The 23,033-nt window shown below is 46.1% G+C and overlaps 1 protein-coding gene across 2 annotated transcripts in view; it reads right to left on the minus strand.

The window, feature by feature from the left end:
- The window catches only part of LOC139385169 (zinc finger protein 609-like), a 91,461-nt gene that overhangs the window by 25,448 nt on the left and 42,980 nt on the right, over nucleotides 1-23,033 (minus strand). For both annotated transcript variants that reach the window (XM_071130257.1, XM_071130255.1), the window contains exon 3: nucleotides 4,329-4,551. In XM_071130257.1, coding sequence (XP_070986358.1) covers nucleotides 4,329-4,551 — 223 coding nt within the window. The remainder of the gene's footprint in view (nucleotides 1-4,328; nucleotides 4,552-23,033) is intronic.

Below are 23,033 nucleotides of genomic sequence, written 5' to 3' on the forward strand. Positions count from 1 at the left end.
AAAGTCTCTCTCGGGGGAGAAGGGGAACATAGAGCCTTGAAAAGGAACTGAGTAACTTGGGCTCCGATTAAACCCTAGCCAGTAGGTTGTTGTTCAACTGTGGATAAACTAGCATATGATAATCTATGCCATTATTAAATCAAATGTGTTCTTACCTGTCTTACCTGACTAAATAAAAGGTTACAAAAAAAAATAACACAAAAAAATGTAGAGATGCGTTACAAGCTATGGGGAGGTGTTTTAAAGTGCTTTTCCCCATGTGACCTCTACCAGAGGACTTGTTTGTTCCACTGTCCACCCACACATGGTGTCACTGAGATATAGATCTGTCCACTTCAGAGACAAAACACTGGCTTCAAAGCGAGGGGATATGCAACCTGGCAACCCCAAATGTTTCTCCAGCACCGGGGACCATAACAGTCTCCACCTGCAGAACAGAGTGCTTCTCCCAATCCCCCCGCTCTGAAACCACTGACCCCTCCCACCTCCTCCCTGCTCTGAAACCACTGACCCCCTCCCACCTCCTCCCTGCTTTGAAACCACTGACCCCCTCCCACCTCCTCCCTGCTCGGAAACCACTGACCCCCTCCCACCTCCTCCCTGCTCTGAAACCACTGGCCCCCTCCCACCTCCTCCCTGCTCTGAAACTACTGACCCCCTCCCATCTCCTCCCTGCTCTGAAACCACTGGCCCCCTCCCACCTCTGAAACCACTGACCCCATCCCACCTCTGAAACCACTGACCCCATGCCTGCTCTGAAACTACTGACCCCATCTCACCTCCTCCCGGCTCTGAAAATACTGGCCCCCTCCCACCTCTGAAACCACTGACCCCATCCCACCTCTGAAACCACTGACCCCATCCCACCTCTGAAACCACTGACCCCATCCCACCTCTGAAACCACTGACCCCCTCCCACCTCTGAAACCACTGACCCCCTCCCACCTGCTCTGAAACCACTGACCCCCTCCCGCCTGCTCTGAAACCACTGACCCCCTCCCGCCTGCTCTGAAACCACTGACCCCCTCCCACCTGCTCTGAAACCACTGACCCCATCCCACCTCTTCACCGCTCTGAAACTGACCCCCTCCCACCTCCTGCCCGCTCTGAAACCACTGACCCCCTGCAACGTCCTCCCTGAGCCCAGCAGAGTGGAATCACATTAACACACTGGGGTCTATCAACCACTACCAAACAGCACCCAGGGAGAGCAAACCAAACAGCACCCAGGGAGAGCGAACCAAACAGCACCCAGGGAGAGCGAACCAAACAGCACCCAGGGAGAGCGAACCAAACAGCACCCAGGGAGAGCGAACCAAACAGCACCCAGGGAGACCGAGAAAGCTAAGGTAACTGAGCTAAACGACTACCGTCCCGCAGCACTTACTTCCGTCATCATGAAGTGCTTTGAGAGACTAGTCAAGGACCACATCACCTCCACCCTACCTGACACCCTAGACCCACTCCAATTTGCTTACCGCCCAAATAGGTCCACAGACGACGCAATCTCAACCACACTGCACACTGCCCTAACCCATCTGGACAAGTGGAATACCTGTGAGAATGCTGTTCATCGACTACAGCTCAGCATTTAACACTATAGTACCCTCCAAACTCGTCATCAAGCTCGAGACCCTGGGTCTCGACCCCGCCCTGTGCAATTGGGTACTGGACTTCCTGACGGGCCGCCCCCAGGTGGTGAGGGTAGGTAACAACATCTCCACCCCGCTGATCCTCAACACGGGGGCCCCACAAGGGTGCGTTCTGAGCCCTCTCCTGTACTTCCTGTTCACCCACGACTGCGTGGCCATGCACGCCTCCAACTCAAATCATCAAGTTTGCGAACAACACTACAGTGGTAGGCTTGTTTACCAACAACGACGAGACGGCCTAAAGGGAGGAGGTGAGGCCCCTCGGAGTGTGGTGTCAGGAAAATAACCTCACTCAACGTCAACAAAACAAAGGAGATGATTGTGGACTTCAGGAAACAGCAAAGGGAGCACCCCCCTATCCACATCGACGGGACAGTAGTGGAGAGGGTAGCCAGTTTTAAGTTCCTCGGCGTACACATCACAGACAAACTGAATTGGTCCACCCACACAGACAGCGTTGTGAAGAAGGCGCAGCAGCGCCTCTTCAACATCAGGAGGCTGAAGAAATTTGGCTTGTCTCCAAAAGCACTCACAAACTTCTACAGATGCACAATCGAGAGCATCCTGTCGGGCTGTATCACCGCCTGGTACGGCAACTGCTCCGCCCACAACCGTAAGGCTCTCCAGAGGGTAGTGAGGTCTGCACAACGCATCACCGGGGGCAAACTACCTGCCCTCCAGGACACCTACACCACCCAATGTCACAGGAAGGCCATAAAGATCATCAAGGACAACAACCACCCGAGCCACTGCCTGTTCACCCCGCTACCATCCAGAAGGCGAGGTCAGTACAGGTGCATCAAAGCAGGGACCGAGAGACTGAAAAACAGCTTCTATCTCAAGGCCATCAGACTGTTAAACAGCCACCACAAACATTGAGTGGCTGCTGCCAACACATGGAAATAATATCACTAGCCACTTTAAACAATGCTACTTAATATAATGTTTACATATCCTACATTACTCATCTCACATGTATATGTATATACTGTACTCTATATCATCTACTGCATCTTTATGTAATACATATATCACTAGCGACTTTATACTATGCCACTTTGTTTACATACTCATCTCATATGTATATACTGTACTCGATACCATCTACTGCATCTTGCCTATCTTGTTCTGTACCATCACTCATTCATATATCTTTATGTACATATTCTTTATCCCTTTACACTTGTGTGTATAAGGTAGTAGTTTTGGAATTGTTAGCTAGATTACGCGTTGGTTATTACTGCATTGTCGGAACTAGAAGCACAAGCATTTCGCTACACTCGCATTAACATCTTATAACCATGTGTATGTGACAAATACATTTGATTTGAAACAGCACCCAGGGAGAGCGAACCAAACAGCACTGATAGTAGGTGCTGGCTGGCTTGCAGCTACAGACATGTCACTAACAGATGTTGTAGCCTTGTTTGGAGCTTCCTCCTCATCTTCCCAACAACCTCCCTGACCCGGCAGTCGCTTTCTCTTCCCTTGCTGGGAGACCGAGTCAGGGGGCAGCTGGCTGTGTGCTCTCCCTGAGGTTGGAGCCACCATGGAGGACTGGGATGAATAAGACCCAGTGCCCAAGGCTGGAGCCGCCATGGAGGACTGGGAGGAATAAGACCCAGTGCCCACGGCTGGAACCACCATGGAGGACTGGGATGAATAAGACCCAGTGCCCACGGCTGGAGCCGCCATGGAGGACTGGGAGGAATAAGACCCAGTGGCCACGGCTGGAGCCACCATGGAGGACTGGGAGGAATAAGACCCAGTGCCCATGGCTGGAGCCGCCATGGAGGACTGGGAATGTTGATGAGGCGGCGGCCTTTATATTCAGTGGCTCAGAACAAGCGCATCGAAGGGTGCACTGACTGTGGCTGTGTGGGCGATTTGTACCCCGCATGCCTACCGAGCGATTGAACATGCACCGCTTTGAAGATTAGGTGTTTGCATTATTTTGCATGTGTGACAGAAGATTAGGGGAAGTTATTCAGGCCCTGTAAACTGGGTCTGCTGGTGATACACATTTCAAATGAAATGAATGTATTGCATGTGTGTGATCAAAGAAGTAGCATTTCACTCATACCGACGTTGTGGGAGAGTTGCCAATGGCCTACTACCCATCAGGCAGAGTTGAAAAGAAGTCTGGCTTTATGTAGCAAGGGGTTCTGTTGAGTATGGATATTAATAAATCATTAAGGCCATCCAGGAACTGCCCATCTTTCTATCCAAGAAGATCCCATCTACCTGCCAAGTGCCAACTACTGCTAAAATTGGCCGAATTGTGTAACATGGAATGTAAAGAGGCCAAACCTGCCCACAGTCAGGCCAAACCCGCCCACAGTTGTTTGATTTCATTGACTGAAAGCAGCTTCACCAGTCATGGTTTGAGTCAGGAGACCTTCAATAGGTCAGTCTTTGCAGCATAACATGAACCTTTAGGCAAATTCCTGAGAAAGCTAGTGGGACTATAATAACAACAGACCTTGAACTTTGAATGAGCCAATGTTAGAGGTGATGCACTTGTGCGTCTTTACCCGTGGGCAGAGTAAAACAAGTGCTTTCTGTTATCTTCAAGGCCCAGACTGAACAAAACATGTTGAGGCCCAATACAACACAGCTGTTTTGTCTGTTCAAAAGGAACACCAGCTATGCAGTGGCTAATGTTAGCCTACTCACCGTCTTCGGTCTCTTGCCACACAATGCCCTCCAGGTTGACGCTAGTCCCGGGCTCGCAGGGACCAAGGCAATCGGGCTCTGTGGCCAGGGACGCGTCTGATGTGTTGGACGCCACCGAGCGCGTGCGCACCATTATCTGCTCGCACGGGGACGCGATGTTGTCGCCCACGGCGGCCAGGAGGTGGAGGGCGGGAGGGGCCGGTGTGGAGACAGGAGATTCCATCTGCAAGAGAGAAGGGGGAAGACACACGAGACACATCACTTAAAAAGCTCTGTATACAGCAGCAGATACTGTGTGGGAGGGGATGCCACAGAGAGGAAGTGCGTCTCAACGCATGGGAGACATCCAGGAATGCCAGTAAGGCCTTGATGTAAACTGATGCCTTGATTAGTCAAAGGGTGGTTGTTGTGTGGACTTGGCCCCTCTCTCTCCTTCCTCTCTCTGCTCCACCACCATGACTAGCAGACAGGAAGGCATTGAACTGCTTCAATCCCAACCACTGGCGGTCAGAGAAGGAGCGAGAGGCTGGTGTTAAGCACTCTCCCTTCTCTGGTCTCCCTCTCCTCTCTCCCGCTCTTCTCTTGCCACACAGATCTGACACCACATCATATCATGGACTGATCATCACTCATTCAGCCAGATCTGACACCGCATCATATCATGGACTGATCTTCACTAATTCAGCCAGATCTGACACCGCATCTTCTCATGGACTGATCTTCACTAATTCAGCCAGATCTCTGACACCACATCATCTCATGGACTCGCTCCCCAATTCCCTCAATTAAAGACTTGGTTGTGGAGAAGGAACAGGCGGCGAGGGACAGTAATTGATTCCGAGGCACTATGACGGTACAGGGAAAAGAGAGACGGTGTGTGTGCGCTCAATGCATCAGAGAGAGAGAGATACCGCGCGAGAGCGATACTGGCTGATTTAAGCTCCATGGTGACACTGAGCTCAGTGCTCATTAATTCAAGGCAGTCAACATTAGAGTGCTTCAAAATGATTAGCTCTGATCTGCGTGAGGAACAGCCAAACACTGTGCATTAATTGGGCATAAACCACTCCCTGCTCCAATTTTTTTTTTTTGCAAATGCAGGATCCAATTAGGCTTGAGTAAATAACAATTGACATGCAGCTTATAGGCCTATTGACCGCATGAATAATGTTTAAATACAACAATTTGCCTGCCACCACTTTTATGCATTTCCATGTTAAAGGACCCATGAGAATCAACATGAGAAGTTCATAGGAGCATATTAAATTGGGTGTATAATGAAAGCTAAGAGTGCATCTTTTGGGGAAATGAAGGATAGATACATTTTTCAACCATACTCCATCACATTTTTTGGGGGCAGAAGTAAAAGGCTTTGATTTGTCGATAAACATCTACCAGAAAACGTCTTACGGTATCAGAAATACATCAAACCACAATAACGTTGACGTAAAACACCACAGCAAACTAATATCACATATTTCATTTGAGAAATGTTTTACTTTCTGTAAGTTTAATAAATATTGCTTTCTGCCTTGTGATTCCGTTACCTAAAACCCAGATATCTTTCAGACATTTTTGTAATTTCTCTCATGAGGAGGATAACTCTACTCAACAAACTGGATGCAGTCTATCACAGTGCCATCCGTTTTGTCACTAAAGCCCCATACACTACCCACCATTGTGACCTGTTCGCTCTCGTTGGTTGGCCCTCGCTTCATACTTGTCGCCAAACCCACTGGCTACAGGTTATCCAAACCCACTGGCTACAGCCTAAATAAATGCTTCAGAGGTCAAGTAACATACATCAATAGTAACTGTTCAGATGAGACTGTCCTTTGGTCTGATGAGTCCAAATACTTTGATTTTTGCTTCCAACCGTTGTGTCTTTGTGAGCCGCAGAGAAGGTGAACGGATGATCTCTGCATGTGTGGTTCCCACCGTGAAGCATGGAGGAGGTGTGATGGGGCTTTGCTGGTGACAGTCTGATTTATTTAGAATTCAAGGCACACAATCAGCATGGCTACCACAGCATACTGCATCAATACACCATCCCATCTGGTTTGTGCTTAGTGGGACTATTTGTTTTCCACAGGACAATGACCCAAAACACACCTCCAGGCTGTGTAAGGGCTATCTGACCAAGAAGGAGAGTGATGGAGTGCTGCATCAGATGACCTAGCCTCCACAATCACCCGACCTCAACCCAATTGAGATGGTTTGAGATGAGTTGGACCACAGAGTGAAGTTAAAGCAGCCAACAAGTGCTCAGCATATGTGGGAACTCCTTCAAGACTTTTGGAAAAGCATTCCTCATGAAGCTGGTTAACCTCACTAGGGTAGGGGGCACTATTTTCACCTCTGGATGAAAAGCGCGCCCAAAGTAAACTGTCTGCTAGTCAGGCCCAGAAGCTAAGATATGCATATAATTAGTCGATTTGGATAGAAAACACTCAAGTTTCTAAAACTGTTCAAATAATGTCTGTGAGTATAACAGAACTGAAATGGCAGGTGAAATCCTGAGAAAAATTCATCCAGGAAGTGGGATTTTTTTAAATGTTTGTAGTTTTTCCATTGACAGCCTATACAGATTCCATTGACTTAGGACTCAAATTGCACTTCCTATGACGTCCACTAGATGTCAACAATCTTTAGAAATTGTTTCAGGCTTATATTCTGAAAAATGAGTGAGTGACACTGCAGTGTCCCAGAGGTTTTTCCATGCGCACAACCGAGAGCGCGCCTTTCTTGTTTTCCTTTTATATTGATGAAGCTTTTGTCTGGTTGAAATATAGATTATTATGACTAAAAACAACCTGAGGATTGATTATAAACATTGTTTGACATGCTTCTACGAACTTTACTGATACTTTTAGGATTTTTCGTCTGCCTGTTTTGACTACCTTTGAGCCTGCGGATTATTGAACAAAACGGAGGTTTTTGGATATAAAGAGTGTCACGAGAATTTTTATCCCAATGTTCTAACTGAACTATTTTATAACTTTGACCAATTCCCAGAGGTTGTAAGGCTCTGGTTAATGAAGAATTAGACAAAGTCCCAGTCTGCAATAGATCAATCCTTTATTCAGAGAGCGCTCTGCCCTCCAAGTGCAGAGCGAACCTTGTTATACACACACAAGTTTCTTATCATAGGCTACTTACTCCCTGCTTAGGCAGCCAGAATTTTTCCCACTATCCCCATACATAGTTCTCGTCTCATAGTTGCTCCCTGCTTGCATAGCTACAAAAGAATACAATGCCCTAGTTATAATTCTAACTACACACATCATTAGATTATATTCTTATGATTCTAACACATTTCACACAGTTACAGTTTCAGGGTGGAACACTTTAGTCATTATCTTAAACATACAAATTATTCCATCAAAGAGGGACTTTATCGGACAAAACAAACATTTGAGTAAATGGGAGTCTTGTGAGTGCAACCATATGAAGATCATCGAAGTGATACACAAGTCAAAATAGCGATAAAATGTAACTCCTCTACTTGGTTGGTAACTGTTTGTAATGATTTGTCTGCTGGGCGCTGTTCTCAGATAATCGCATGGTATGCTTTCACCGTAAAGCCTTTTTGAAATCTGACAATGGTTGGATTAACAAGAAGTTAATCTTTAAACCGATGTATAACACTAGTATGTTTTATGAATTTTTATAATGAGTATTTCTGTTTTTGAATTTGAATTTGGCGCTCTGCAATTTCACTGGATGTTGGCCAGGTGGAACGCTACCGTCCCACGCCCCCTAGAGAGGTTAAGAGAATGCCAAGAGAGTGCAATGCTGTCATCAAGGCAAAGGGTGGCTACTTTGAAGAAACTCTAATATAAAATATATTTTGATTTGTTTAATACTTTTTTGGTTACTACATGATTCCATATGTGTTATTTCGTAGTTTGGGTCGTCACTATTATTCTACAATGTAGAAAATAGTAAAAAAGAAAAACCCTTGAATGAACCCGGAACCGTGTGACAGAATGTGGCCGAAACCGTGTGACAGAATGGAGCCTGAATACTCAGAATACCATCATTCCAGTTTGATCTGTAGGTATATTTGTGGGGAGACAATATATGTACATTATTTCTACTGTAAAATATATTAATCTTTCCAAATGGCTTTTGAAATGCGCTTGAAAAGGCCATTTCTCCCTACTAGCCTCCGAAAGGTATTTGTTCACTCCCTAGGAGAGAGGAGCTAGCAAATCAATGTGGCGGCGAGCTGCAGTGAGAGGGGCCTAATGACATCGTAATCACTCTGTGTCAGTTTATGATGCATGACGTGGCCAAACTGTGGCTGCAGTGTGCTGAGTGAATGAGACAGGACAGGTAATCAGCCTGCTGTCAACCTGTTCTGTTCCTGGGCCTTATGGAGACACAGTGAGCCAGCAGACAAGCCTACACAAATAACCCTATCCTCAAAGTGAAAGCCATGTAATGACAGACGCAAACAGAACAGAACACAACTCTTCTAATGCACTTTGCTTCTCAAACCACGTTTCCAGACAGGCATTACAGAAGTTGGCTAGTCCTGCAACTTCCTGCAGAATAATATTATTTCCTACACTGCAGTCCGCTCATTGCTCATTCTTGATTTCTAGATCGACTAGATGGAAAGTAAATAAAACAAGCGGGCTACAGAGGGCTAAAATAAACTACCCTGGAGAGAATCGGCCGCTTGTCCTCGATAATATTTCCTTTGTAAATTGGAGGCAAGTATGATCACAAGTTGGGCTGTGACTCATTTTACAGCCTCCTTTAGATCCCTGGGAAACTAATGAGGCCGTCGTGGTGGCATGGAAACAACATTAGAAACAACAGGGTGACGATGACAGGTTAAGTATCCAGGAAGTGTTGAATTAAAGGGATTCCCCAGATGGCAACCACTAAGCATCAGTAGGAGAGGTATTTTGTTCACCACAAGGTCTCAGAGAGCTCCTTTAAGATGCTGGGAGCTGAGGCCTCAACAGAAGCTCCTTTAAGACGCTGGGTGCTGGGGCCTCAACAGAAGCTCCTCTAAGACGCTGGGTGCTGGGGCCTCAACAGAAGCTCCTCTAAGACGCTGGGTGCTGGGGCCTCAACAGAAGCTCCTCTAAGACGCTGGGTGCAAGGGCCTCAACAGAAGCTCCTCTAAGACGCTGGGTGCTAGGGCCTCAACAGAAGCTCCTCTAAGACGCTGGGTGCTGGGGCCTCAACAGAAGCTCCTCTAAGACGCTGGGTGCTGGGGCCTCAACAGAAGCTCCTCTAAGACGCTGGGTGCTGGGGCCTCAACAGAAGCTCCTCTAAGACGCTGGGTGCTGGGGCCTCAACAGAAGCTCCTCTAAGACGCTGGGTGCTGGGGCCTCAACAGAAGCTCCTCTAAGACGCTGGGTGCTGGGGCCTCAACAGAAGCTCCTCTAAGACGCTGGGTGCTGGGGCCTCAGAGTCTGTTGGAGTGTAAATCATGTCTTAGAAATTCTATAGGGATTTTAATACTGGAGTAAATGTTCTCATGTTCACAGTGGATTAATTTAGCCAACCTCTGAACTGAAGAGTTTAAAGGTCACGAAGACATTAACATCCTCTGTACTTTGAGCATAGTACAGTAGTAGTGTTCACTTAGGCACAGGGCTGAATGGTGAACAGAACAGACAAGCACATTTTGCATTATTGCTTGTTCCACTTAAGTTCAAGGCAAATGTTAAGTGATCCTCTATGAGAGCAGAGAGGCTGAAGGTATCAACAATGAAAGCATGGTTGGTTCCTGGTCCTTGAGTGGTTGTTTCCTTGTGCGTGGTGAGAGGCTGGAACAGTTGGGTACATCACCAACTTGAGGATCTCGGAGGGTGATAACAATTTAGATACTCTTGAACGATCTTACTGTCTGAATGATACGGGACTGCGAAATTCTATTCACCATGCCTGTCCAAGAATATAAAATACCATGATAAATGACTTGATACATTTAGACTACTTTCATTGATAAGTTGCTTCATGTATTGAATGACTAAGGAGAATGAAATGGAAAGGACATCCTCCTGAACCAGAGGTGCAGGGAAACGACAAGAAATGACTAACTCTATTTCTAGGTTCCCTCATACTCCGTACAAAACAACAAACACTTTCATTCCGTGGCAGGCTGTCCACACACAGTGAAGTGCTTGTCCATTCTGGGGTTCCAAAAGCCGCATGCTGAGGAAAGGACAAAACTGCTAGATTAAACAAGTCTCTGCCTCAACACTCAGCCAACACTGAATTGAGTAGCTTTACCCTCCCACAGGATTTACAGTCTGGTTTATAAAAACTCCCCCAAACAACAATGTTTGAGAGGTTTCTGCAGTGTCACGCGAGCCCTCCCTTCAAAAACAGCCCCATGCCAATTTCTTGAGAAAGCCACAATGGCAAAGAAAGATGTTTAGCTGAGTGAAAGGATTTTGAATGGATTGGGGAGTGATGTGGAGCATACCAAGTTGCTGACAGAATGACTAAATGTATTAGATTGAGAGGAAAATCTTTGCATGGATTTTCAGTTCATCTTCGCATGGATTTTCAGTTCATCTTCTCACAGTAATTTTCCGACTGGGGATGCTGCTGCACTTTTTGCTGAACATAAACCTTGGCTTCAATTTGTTTATTGGAATTCAGAAACTGAGCTTATGGCTAGGGCAAGGATTACAAAGGGATTTACGCTGTAAATATCAACACACCTGTCTGGGTTTCTCCTCCCCATTCTATAGGCAGAAACTCAAAATAGGAAGTACCTGTGCTGAAGTCTATTCAAAGCTGGTCTGACCAATCGGAATCCATGCTTCAAGACTATTTTCACGCGGACTGGTACATGTTTTGTGTTGCCTCAGAATAATATTGACGTATACACTGACACAGTGACTTCATCAGGAAGTGTACAGGGGATGTTGTTCCCACTGTGACAATTAAAACCTATCCAAACTACAAACTGTGGCTAGGTGGCAGTATTCATGCAAAACTGAAAGCGCAAACCACCGCATTTAACCATGACAAGGTGACTGGGAATATGATCGAACACAAAACAGTCCAGCTATGCCCTCCGTAAGGCAATCAAACACGTCAGTACAGCGACAAAGTGGGGTCGCATTTTAACAAAAGGCTAAGCTGTGTCTCAATATATTTCACTTGTGATTTTCATGAATAGGAATATTTTCTAGGAATATTTATGTCCGTTGCGTTATGCTAATTAGTGTCAGTCGATGATTACGCTCCCTTCATGCGGGATGGGGAGTCACTAGAGGTTAACGGCTCAGTCACGAGACTCCAGAGAATCACAGATCATCAAGAGAAAACCAGCTCCCGGACAAGCTTTACTCCTTTTTCTCCCCAATTTCATGTTATCCAATTGGTAGTTACAGTCTTGTTCCATCGCTACAACTCCCGTACGGACTCGAGAGATGCAATGGTCGAGAGCCATGCGTCCTCCGAAACACGACCCCTGCTTCTTGACACAATGTTTGCTTAACCCGGAAGCCAGCCGCACCAATGTGTCGGAGGAAAAACCGTACAACTGGCGACCGAGTCAGCGTGCACTGCGCCCAGCCCGCCACAGGAGTCACTAGAGCGCGATGGGACAAGGACAACTGGGCCGGCCAAACTCTCCCCTAACCCGGACTATGCTGAGCCAATTGTGCACCACCTTATGGGTCTCCCGGTCACGGCCGGCTGCGACATTCTGGGATCGAACCAGGATCTGTAGTGACACAGCTAGCATTGCGATGCAGTGCCTTACATCGCTGCACCACTCGGGAGGCCCGTGAGTAAGCGTGCTAACCCTCACAAGGCTGCCAGTCCAGACAGCATCCCTTGCCGCGTCCTTACGCTGCAGTGTCATATCAACACACCCGTCAGGGTTGTTACGCTGCAGTGTCATATCAGTAGATCCACCCCATGACAAAGGTTGCGTAAGTAGGATCCGCCCCATGACAAAGGTTGCGTAAGTAGGATCCGCCCCATGACAAAGGTTGAGTAAGTAGGATACACCAGTACAGAAGAGTAGGCTATGCTTTCTGGAAACAACGTAGGCATACTTCTAGATTGACAGGTTGAGATATCCCAGATGGATCAACTGGCTGTAAAATTCATTTGAACCCCAAATTGAATCAACTTAGCTACAGTACAAACTCATCCAGAGATACAACAGTGACAAAACACAAAGACAAGACCCAGCTTTGTTTGTCAGAGGGAACAATTAGTGTTTTGGAAAAGGGAGTAGTTAACCTAATCTTTATCTCATTTAACAAAACCTCGGAGCTTGCCTTGGACCAGATGGGTTCTCTTTTGTGGATCGAATAACCGTATCAGAACGGCAAAATCAGATAGTCCTCTGAAAGAAATAACAACGCAAGCTGAATCAAATCAGGCTGTTTGGACTGGAAGGCAAGCTCTGTGTTGGAGCGTCCCAGTAATGAAGGCAAGCTCTGTGTTGGAGCGTCCCAGTAATGAAGGCAAGCTCTGTGTTGGAGCGTCCCAGTAATGAAGGCAAGCTCTGTGTTGGAGCGTCCCAGTAATGGAAGGCAAGCTCTGTGTTGGAGCGTCCCAGTAATGGAAGGCAAGCTCTGTGTTGGAGCGTCCCAGTAATGAAGGCAAGCTCTGTGTTGGAGCGTCCCAGTAATGAAGGCAAGCTCTGTGTTGGAGCGTCCCAGTAATGAAGGCAAGCTCTGTGTTGGAGCGTCCCAGTAATGAAGGCAAGCTCTGTGTTGGAGCGTCCCAGTAATGAAGGCAAGCTCTGTGTTGGAGCGTCCCAGTAATGGAAGGCAAGCTCTGTGTTGGAGCGTCCCAGTAATGAAGGCAAGCTCTGTGTTGGAGCGTCCCAGTAATGAAGGCAAGCTCTGTGTTGGAGCGTCCCAGTAATGAAGGCAAGCTCTGTGTTGGAGCGTCCCAGTAATGAAGGCAAGCTCTGTGTTGGAGCGTCCCAGTAATGAAGGCAAGCTCTGTGTTGGAGAGTCCCAGTAATGAAGGCAAGCTCTGTGATGGAGCCTCCCAGTAATTAGTCATTTGCTTACACTCAGGGACATAAATATTGGGTCTAGTTTTTCTGAATGACTGATCCTACTTAAGTGTACAATAGGATGAAAAAGAATGAAACGGCAAATCCCATAGCGACAGTAACAAGGTTATGCCATCAACTGTAATGCCTCCTGCCCTGTTGAAACTCCGCAACAAACAACTCCAGACCTCAAACACGGCCCCCTGGCTTATGCAAAACATCAGTTACTACGAGGTATGTTGAGCGTTGAACAGTCATCCGTATCCATTTTCAGCGTGGGTGAGGTATGAGGAATTCAATCTTAACACCAGAGAAAGAAAGAACGAAAGCAAAGAAGAGGAAACGTGTGAGGATATGATTGATTAAGCAGGAAATAAACTGCCCGTAGTCTTAGATAATTGCCAAACTGCATGTTTCCACTTCAGTTCTACAATTCATTTTGATGCCAGGGAAAGTGCTTTGTGGATCGGTGGCTTCCCTGGAGTCAGGCCATCAGAGGTGACCCTTCACCTGAATGACTGAGCCGTGAGAGTCCAGAGTCCCCCCCTCTGCATCATCGGCTACCAGTCCCCCTCTCTGCATCATCGGCTACCAGTCAAGCACAGTGGTTCATGGAGAACAGCAGCCATGTTCCTTATTAGATTAGTCAGTACATCTTCATGTTTACTTTAACACACAGTAGCCTAGTTTCCTGGTACAAGACAGTGGATGAAAACAGCTGTGCTTGATGTTCTCTTGAAATAAAGCCTTCCTGCAATCAAACGCTAATGTGAATATTGCCACACTGATTGTGTCCCTATGCTGCAGTTTCAATGAGGACACTACGTCTCGGGTAAGTCATTTGATCCTCTCAAGCCATGTTAGCCTACTTAGAGATTCTCTAGTACTGCATCGATTGCGATGACTCATATGCAAAAGATAGACTTGGACCGAGTGCACAAATTGCAGTACATATAGCAAACCAATGATCCTCAGAAAACAAAAAAAATGGTTATACCCCTCACATTTGAGGTGACTGAAAGCCTAGTATGACAACCTTGGATGTAGCAAGCTTCCAGAGACTGTTTAAGGCTGCTTGACAATATTGCAGACGCTGAAGCTTCCAGACACTGCAAGAGAACTACACAGAGAATACAAACAACCTGAGAAGTAGACCCATTACCACCAGCTGCTAAACGGGCACTTTCGGTTTCTAGGCAACTCTGTTTCAGCTGCTAACTGTAGGCTTTTAGAACCACACTTGTAGCACTCATAAATAAAACAGAAGAGAAACTAAGCTGTGATGAATTCAGTCACCCATAACCATGAACAGTAAGCCAGTTGCTCATTTCATGTAAATAACATACACAATAAATATGCTCTATGCCATATGGCTCCTTTGAATGTATAGGCCTGAGCCCAGGTTTCAAGTGGATTTTTTTCTCCCCGAGATTAAATGGGCTACATCAAACAATATGGCTGATATGGGGTTCCGCATACTAGCCTAGATGTAAAAAAATATATTACAATTCTGCTTCTGACAATCTTTACAAGAACATCTCACAAGGCATACCTTCAGATCATATATTTAAAGGAACTAGAATGTAGCCTAGAAGCCAAGCAAGACAACCTAGATTAAGAAACTGTGACTAGGTGAGCCAAACAGGGGAATCTGAGATAAGAACACATCTATAAAAACATTTTATTTTTTTATTACCTTTTATTTAACTAGGCAAGTCAGCTAAGAACAAATTCTTATTTTCAATGACGGTCTAGGAACAGTGAGTTAACTGCCTTGTTCAGGGGCAAAACAACAGATTTTTACCTTGTCAGCTCAGGGATTCAATCTTGCATCCTTTCGGTTACTAGTCTAACGCTCTAACCACTAGGCTGCCTTCCGCCCCATAAATATGAGATGTAAATGTACCATGTGGGCTACCATCAATCTAACAGTCCTTAACAATCGCTTTGGGTTGCAGCTCACCTGTTACTAAGTGGAACGAAACATAGCACTTCCTTGCAAATTAAGGAACTCTTCCTAAGCAAACAAAGACAGTGTCAACCTGACACCACCCAATGTTGCCCAAGGCTAAAGCACAGAGTCAGGGAAGGTAAACCAGCCAGAGGAGCCACTTGAGGCAGATGTGAAGAGCTTTACCTGAAGAGACATCTGTATTCAGTGATGAAAGAACAGCAGGTGCTTCACATAGAGACACTAGATTCCTCCCTGTCCTACAAGAAGTGTGAATGAGAGTGAAGGTGACCGAGGCAGACAGAAGACCCAAGACAGTGTGTGGATAAGGGAGGTATTTTCGTTAGTCATCACGTATCTCATCATCACACAGCATACGGAGACTAGTTTGAGGAATGGAAAAGCCTATCACCTGTCAGTGTGAGAAGCTCCTCAATTTTTATAATTCTTTATTTAACCTTTATTTAACTAGGCAAGTCAGTTAAGAACAAATTCTTATTTACAATGACGGCATTGGAACAGTGGGTTAACTGCCTGTTCAGGGGCAGAAGGATAGATATTTACCTTGTCAGCTCAGGGATTCAATCTAGCAAACTTTCGTTTACTGGCCCAACACGAACCACTAGGCTACCTGCCTCCCCAAAAAGCTGCTACTGGAGTGAAACAGGCTTTTATAAGCCCAGTCATTGCGCAACAAATAACCCTTCTTAATGCAATCCCATGTTAAACTGTTTTGATGAAACACACATTTTTTTTAAATGTAAAAAGAGCACATTTTCATTTCTCAATCACCATTGGAGTGTATAGGATATATTGAAGGTTAGGCAGGCATGCTATCTGGGAATCACACATCACTTTATAATGGGAACTTGATGCATAGAATTATTTTCAACCTTCTTTTGTTGTCGGCACCATCCTAGTCATATTTATTTTACCTATAACTAGGCAAGTCAGTTAAGAACAAATTCTTATTTACAATGACGGCCTACTCCGGCCAAACCCGGACGACGCTGGGCCAATTGTGCGTCGCTCTATGTGACTCCCAAACCCGGACGACGCTGGGCCAACTGTGCGTCGCTCTATGTGACTCCCAAACCTGGACGACGCTGGGCCAACTGTGCGTCGCTCTATGTGACTCCCAAACCCGGACGACGCTGGGCCAACTGTGCGTCGCTCTGTGTGACTCCCAAACCTGGACGACGCTGGGCCAACTGTGCGTCGCGCTGTGTGACTCCCAAACCCGGACGACGCTGGGCCAACTGTGCGTCGCTCTATGTGACTCCCAAACCCGGACGACGCTGGGCCAACTGTGCGACGCTCTATGTGACTCCCAAACCCGGACGACGCTGGGCCAACTGTGCGTCGCTCTATGTGACTCCCAAACCCGGACGACGCTGGGCCAACTGTGCGTCGCTCTATGTGACTCCCAAACACGGCCGGATGTGAGAGCCTGGAATGGAACCAGGTACTATCTTGCACTGAGATGCAATGCCTTCGACCGACGCACCAATTCAGGAGCAACCCATCCTAGTTGTTGCTATTGAATTCCCCTCATTCTAGGTTTCTAACAGAGAGCTTCATTGCTGTCACATACAGAACCGCTGCACTGTTTCCAACTCCAACAAACTGAATTTTGGCAAATGTTTGAAAATGACTTTTTATTAGGCCCTGTCAGACAATAGTCTTGCTATTGTTGCATGTTTTCATTAAGTCCATCCCTGATACATGCATCATATTTTCTGTTGGTCACGGTATTTCATTTTTGGGGGGAAAAACGTACCGTTTGTTGACCGGTTAATGAGGGATGGTTAGTCAGCAGCAGAATGTACTGACATTTACATCCATCATTTCTACCTTTCGTAGCTCTGCGTTCAGACAAACAGATTGTCTGCTCTAATGGAGACAAACTCACACAAAAGCTCATTTAAATCCCTACAAGCCTAACTGACAGGCACATCAAACAAACAATTGAGCCAGAATTCTTGCAAAACATTGAAGGCCCCGAAGCACAACACAGCTCAGCCTAAATCATAAACGGCACTGACGCCTCTGAGGCAGCTAGGTCAGGCAGAAGAGAGGGGGAAATTAGCAACCACTAATTTAGCACTTTCAACATCGACAATGAAAGATTAAACACCCAGTCTAAAAGCGGTGCCTCGTTGGGGCATCCAGACGGGCAACACATTCCTCAAGTAACTCTACTCCACCCTTATGAAAGAAAGCAGAAGAGCTTTACATTTGTGAGTGAGTGAGTGAGTGAGTGAGTGAGTGAGTGAGTGAGTGAGTGGAGGCTAAGCATCTTATCTGTAGGCGGCACAACAACCAATATAAGGTGATGGGCTTACAGCTTACCATTCAGATGTAGGCTTCCATCAAATCAGCCGGGACTGACCATGCTGTTCCACAATAAATAACCTCCTTGGGATTGTCAAAGTATTGCAATGGCTCATCGTGAAGGCCATACTACAGCTTATACTGTGTCCAAGGGTTGAGGAAAAACTAGGCCAGACAAATAGAAAACATTACAAATATAAACTGCCATGATAACTATTTCTCCAGAATAGACCTAGTTTGATCACGCCAATCAAACATCAATTCCAACTACGGAGGTAAAATGTGCTTGACGTTCATATCTCCCTACCTGACTCTAATGCACCGATCAGTAGCTAAGAGAGCAAGACCTCAGTTCCATGAGGTGACCGTCTTTCTCCCTTAGCCACAACAGCATCCTGGCAATAGACTAACTCGCACCGCTTGGGGAAAGCTCATTCTAATTTGCTAACGTAAACTCATTTTCAGGGAGGTGGACTGCAGCTGTACCTCCTCAGCTCTGAGATGTGTCTGGCTGGCTGGTTGGCTGGCTTGCACCCAGCAGGTGTTTTGGTACACTATTCTCTTGTCAAAGTTAGATCCAGCTTGACCCTGCCCCCCAAACCTCCCACTTTCCTTCGGCGCAGCTGGCTGTGCCTGTGCCTGGTATTGTTTGCTAGCTTTCAGGGTGGGGGGTTGGGCAGGACTGGAGTATGGTGTGGTAGGCTGGAGTCAGAGGATATATTGTGAAGACTGGAAGCAGCCTCCTTCCCTTAGTAGCAACTATGTACTGCTGCAGAACAAGGTGGTGGATGACTGCGTGGGAAATTGCCTGCAACCATTTACTCCCCCACTGCTATAAGAGAAAGAGGAAGTATTTCCCTTGCCTAGTTCGCAAGCTTGGCAGTGTGGAGTTCCATTCATAGTGCTACTGGTAGTTAAACAACAGAGAACAATGTGATTCTGCTGCTGGGCAGCCTTGGTTATAGGGCCGGGACGATACCAGTATCTCAATACTCCTTAGTATCATGGCAAGGAAACAAAACGCCAAGTGGATTTACTCTATTTAGGGAAACAACCCTAATGCTGAAAACAAACGTAATTATGTTGTCTTCCAGAGTCACATGTATTTATTTTCCAGGCTATAGCACACATTTAACATATAGCCGGTTTTTAAAAGGACCAAAGTGTTGCTTTGGGTTTTCCTTTTTGCCATGCGATACCAATATCATTACAGCTCTTTTTCATTATCAACTAAATATTTACTGTGAATATCCAATGAATTGAGTCTGGCCTTGTTATAAGAAACACAAATGTCAATACTACCCTGACCTGTTCCAACAAAGTCCCATCTGTGTGGTGGAAAATACTGGATATTCCCTCCCCCATGCCCAGCCTCCCACTCTGACAGAAAGTCATTACAAAACAACGGCATCGATTACAATAATAAGCCACATTCTTGTCAAGGTCACCCACTCAAGCTCAGAGAGAGAGAGAGCGAGAGAGAGAGAGAGAGAGAGAGCGAGAGAGAGAGAGAGAGAGAGAGAGGCTGAGTCTGGGAGCAGAAATCCAGATAAGCTGTGCTGAGCCTGGAAGGATTCTGTCTTCCCGCCCTCTCTATAGTCATAAACCTTCTCACACCAAAGGGAAAAACCTGACAACAAACCAGGAAGCCGCCATCCACTGCTCAGCAGGATGAAATCCCACCCAAACACACCCCTATCATTCCAGGACTACAAAAAGGTGATTGGGATAGCCAATGTGTAGACAAGAAGCTGAAAAACATGCAGGCTTTATGGGTAATTTGCTAACGCTAGGCTTAGATTTGTTTACTCATTTGTGCATTATGCAACTATTTAATCTGCAAATAGTATGACATGATAAATCTCTAGTAGGAAATGAGTACAATTCCATAACAGAGAACTGATACAGTTGTTCGTATAGGCTACTCGCTATTTGCTAAGCAGAGTCTGCTGTATTCCAGAGGTAATGTCAAAACGCAGACCATCACAAAATCTGCGTTTTAAACATGTTCACCTGCGTTTTATATATAAAGTCAATAGTTTTTTTGCTTCAATAGAGTGATCAGGGGAGTAGAACTATAGTTTTCCTGCAACACAGTCGGCATAAAATACATACATTTTCTTCAGATGACAACAACAGTGCAACACAAGTAAATGGGATGACAATGAAAAATCAAGGTATTTTTTGCTAAAACGATGCATGTCCATCATATTGCTAAATGTTTATTATAGAAAGAATACAGCCAGCTACATTTCCTAATGTTTTGCTTGAAGTTAATCTGGCATTTTACCAGAGAAAAGTAGACTACACTGAGAAAAGTACCAGAGAAAGGTAGACTACACTGAGAAAAGTACCAGAGAAAAGTAGACTACACCAGTCAGAGCGCTGTCTGCTGATAGAATGCCGTTCTACTGAAGCACAAAATGAGTCTGGTGACAGCAGAAATTACAATAAGCATTTTAGATCTGCATTTATAAAACGCATCCTTTCTTATGCGTTTAATAAAAAAAAAATTTAAAAAAAATTATTTGAAAAACGCAGAGGTCTGCATTAACACGACCCCGGTATTTATTCAAATACGAGAACCAAACCCCCAAATTGGTCACGTCATAGTTTCTCCCCCCCACCCCCCCATGTTATTGGAGGCTTTCACACAACACTCGAGCCTGTATGAGGTTCTTCTTTGAAGCGAAGACTAAAGGCTAAACGCCTGAAGGGTTTTGTACGGTCAAATTACAACAGTAAGCGGTTGGCCTTCAAGTCACTACTGGATGGATCCTACGAGGTAGTGAACTGCTAGAACACAATAGACATTTTACTAGCCCGCATATTAAAACAAGGAAAACAAGTTGTTATGCAGCCTGTGAGATTACACCAGAGACCACAACCACAACACTATTTAGAGAGATGTTCTGCATTTGCCTGTTTCCTTTGTGCAGATGCTACTCTGTGGGTGGTGCGTCATCCAACCACAGGAACTAGAAAACCCTATCCTTCCGTTGAGCATCGGTGCTTACAGAAGTTTGGTTGCATTTCTAGACAACGGTTAAAAATAAAATTTGCTTTCGAAAAGAAATCTGATAACAAAAATGTAATCACCCATCAACCGAAATTGCAGTCCCATAACCTTACTACATTGTGATGTAAAAATACATGTATAATTCTGGAGGCTGTTTCAGGAGCCATGGCTACAGCTACAATATTATCCACAGACAATTGTTTGTTGACTGAAAAAACTAAAAAAAAGCCAGTGGGGTCTTCTACAGGGCAGACAGATGGGCAGATGAGCTGGGAGTGAACTACGACCTTTCGTATGGGGGTTGATCCCTGTCTGCAGACAGGATAGACACACTAACAGTCTCTCTGTTAGAGACAGACACACAGACTGCATCCTGTTTCTCTGACAAACCTCTTCTGTTGGGCGTCTCACAACGGTTCTATTGAGCCATGTCTAGGCCTCAAGCTTGATGGATGGTGATGTGCACTATACTGCAAAGAGCAGTTCCTGGGCTATGGCATTACAGGATATTGTAGAAACACACACACTGCACCAAAGGCCATAGAGCAGTGGTGTCAAACTCATTCCACAATTAAGACCTGGACAACCAGATGACGGGAGTTCCTTACTAATTAGTGACCTTAAATCATAAATCAAGTACAAGGGTGGAGTGAAAACCGGCATACACTCGGCACTCCGTGGAATGTGTTTGACACATGTGCCGTAGAGTAATGAGCAGAATCACAGTAGGTGGTAGTCTGCTGCAAGCATCATTCCATACTGATTAAACAGGCTACTGCCTACTACTAGTACTGTTCTACATGGAGGAGGTAGAAACATGGCGGAGGAAGGGAAGGGGCAGGTGGGTGTGAATTAATGTGCCAATAAAGCCACGCCGAATCTGACAAACCATGTCGCTCCTAAATCTAGCCTAGTGTAATCTTCCTGTCAAGGTTTTTCAGGGAGATACTATGGACTACGGTGTAACAATAAACGATAAGGGAACAGCTGTGATCCCAGACGGAGGCACCCGAAATCCCCAAGACACTTTCTTAATCAGAAGACGTGTGGGTCGACCACAGCGAGCAGCCACTGGTAGGACGTGCAGAGAGACGTGTGGGTCGATCACAGCGAGCGGCCACTGGTAGGACGTGCAGAGAGACGTGTAAGTCGACCACAGCGAGCAGCCACTGGTAGGACGTGCAGAGAAACGTGTGGGTCGACCACAGCGAGCAGCCACTGGTAGGACGTGCAGAGAGACGTGTGGGTCGACCACAGCGAGCGGCCACTGGTAGGACGTGCAGAGAGACGTGTAGGTCGACCACAGCGAGCGGCCACTGGTAGGACGTGCAGAGAGACGTGTAGGTCGACCACAGCGAGCGGCCACTGGTAAGGGATCACACTAAACAAATGACACCTACATGCCATTCAAATCATTAAGGAACAGTGGAGTCAGTGGGAGGTGTCAAGGAGAGAAAAATGAAGTAAATTACCCCTGAAAATACAGCTCTAACTCCCCCCTCGACAGTCCCAGAAGTCTGCACAGCCATCATAGTTTGATGACCTCGTTAGTTCCAGTGCCTAATCTGCTAATGCTCGGATAAAAAGTAAACGGGGAGGGCAGCTGCCTGCTAGTATTCCCCCCTCTACAGCTGCTGTCCACGGGCACAGCTGATACCGTCACGGCCATTGAGGTTACAGCAGGGAGCATGGTCAAACTGCATGAACCAATCTCTCAGTGAGTGAAGGGGTTGGCACCAAGTCCTTACTGGCACAAACCTGCAAAGGGAGGAGCGAGAATTCTGCCTTGAGACCTATATCAACGCTTCAACTAAAGACCAGAGTGGGTTGTGCTTCCAGTGTGCATAACAATCAACCCAATGTCTGACGTCAACAACTCCGGTTCTACTGTATTCTATCAGAACAGAGGAGGAGGAAAACAAGCAGAGGCTATTCTCAGAGGTCAACACCAAGAGCAGCTGATCTAGCAGAGAGCATGAGGATCTGTATTATCAGGTCATCTAGCAGAGAGCATGAGGATCTGTATTATCAGGTCATCTAGCAGAGAATCTGTATTATCAGGTCATCTAGCAGAGAGCATGAGGATCTGTATTATCAGGTCATCTAGCAGAGAGCATGAGGATCTGTATTATCGGGTCATCTAGCAGAGAGCATGAGGATCTGTATTATCGGGTCATCTAGCAGAGAGCATGAGGATCTGTATTATCGGGTCATCTAGCAGAGAGCATGAGGAGGATCTGTATTATCAGGTCATCTAGCAGAGAGCATGAGGAGGATCTGTATTATCAGGTCATCTAGCAGAGAGCATGAGGATCTGTATTATCAGGTCATCTAGCAGAGAGCATGAGGATCTGTATTATCGGGTCATCTAGCAGAGAGCATGAGGATCTGTATTCA

This window comes from Oncorhynchus clarkii, chromosome 26, assembly GCF_045791955.1.
Source record: "Oncorhynchus clarkii lewisi isolate Uvic-CL-2024 chromosome 26, UVic_Ocla_1.0, whole genome shotgun sequence".
Lineage (NCBI taxonomy): Eukaryota > Metazoa > Chordata > Actinopteri > Salmoniformes > Salmonidae > Oncorhynchus > Oncorhynchus clarkii.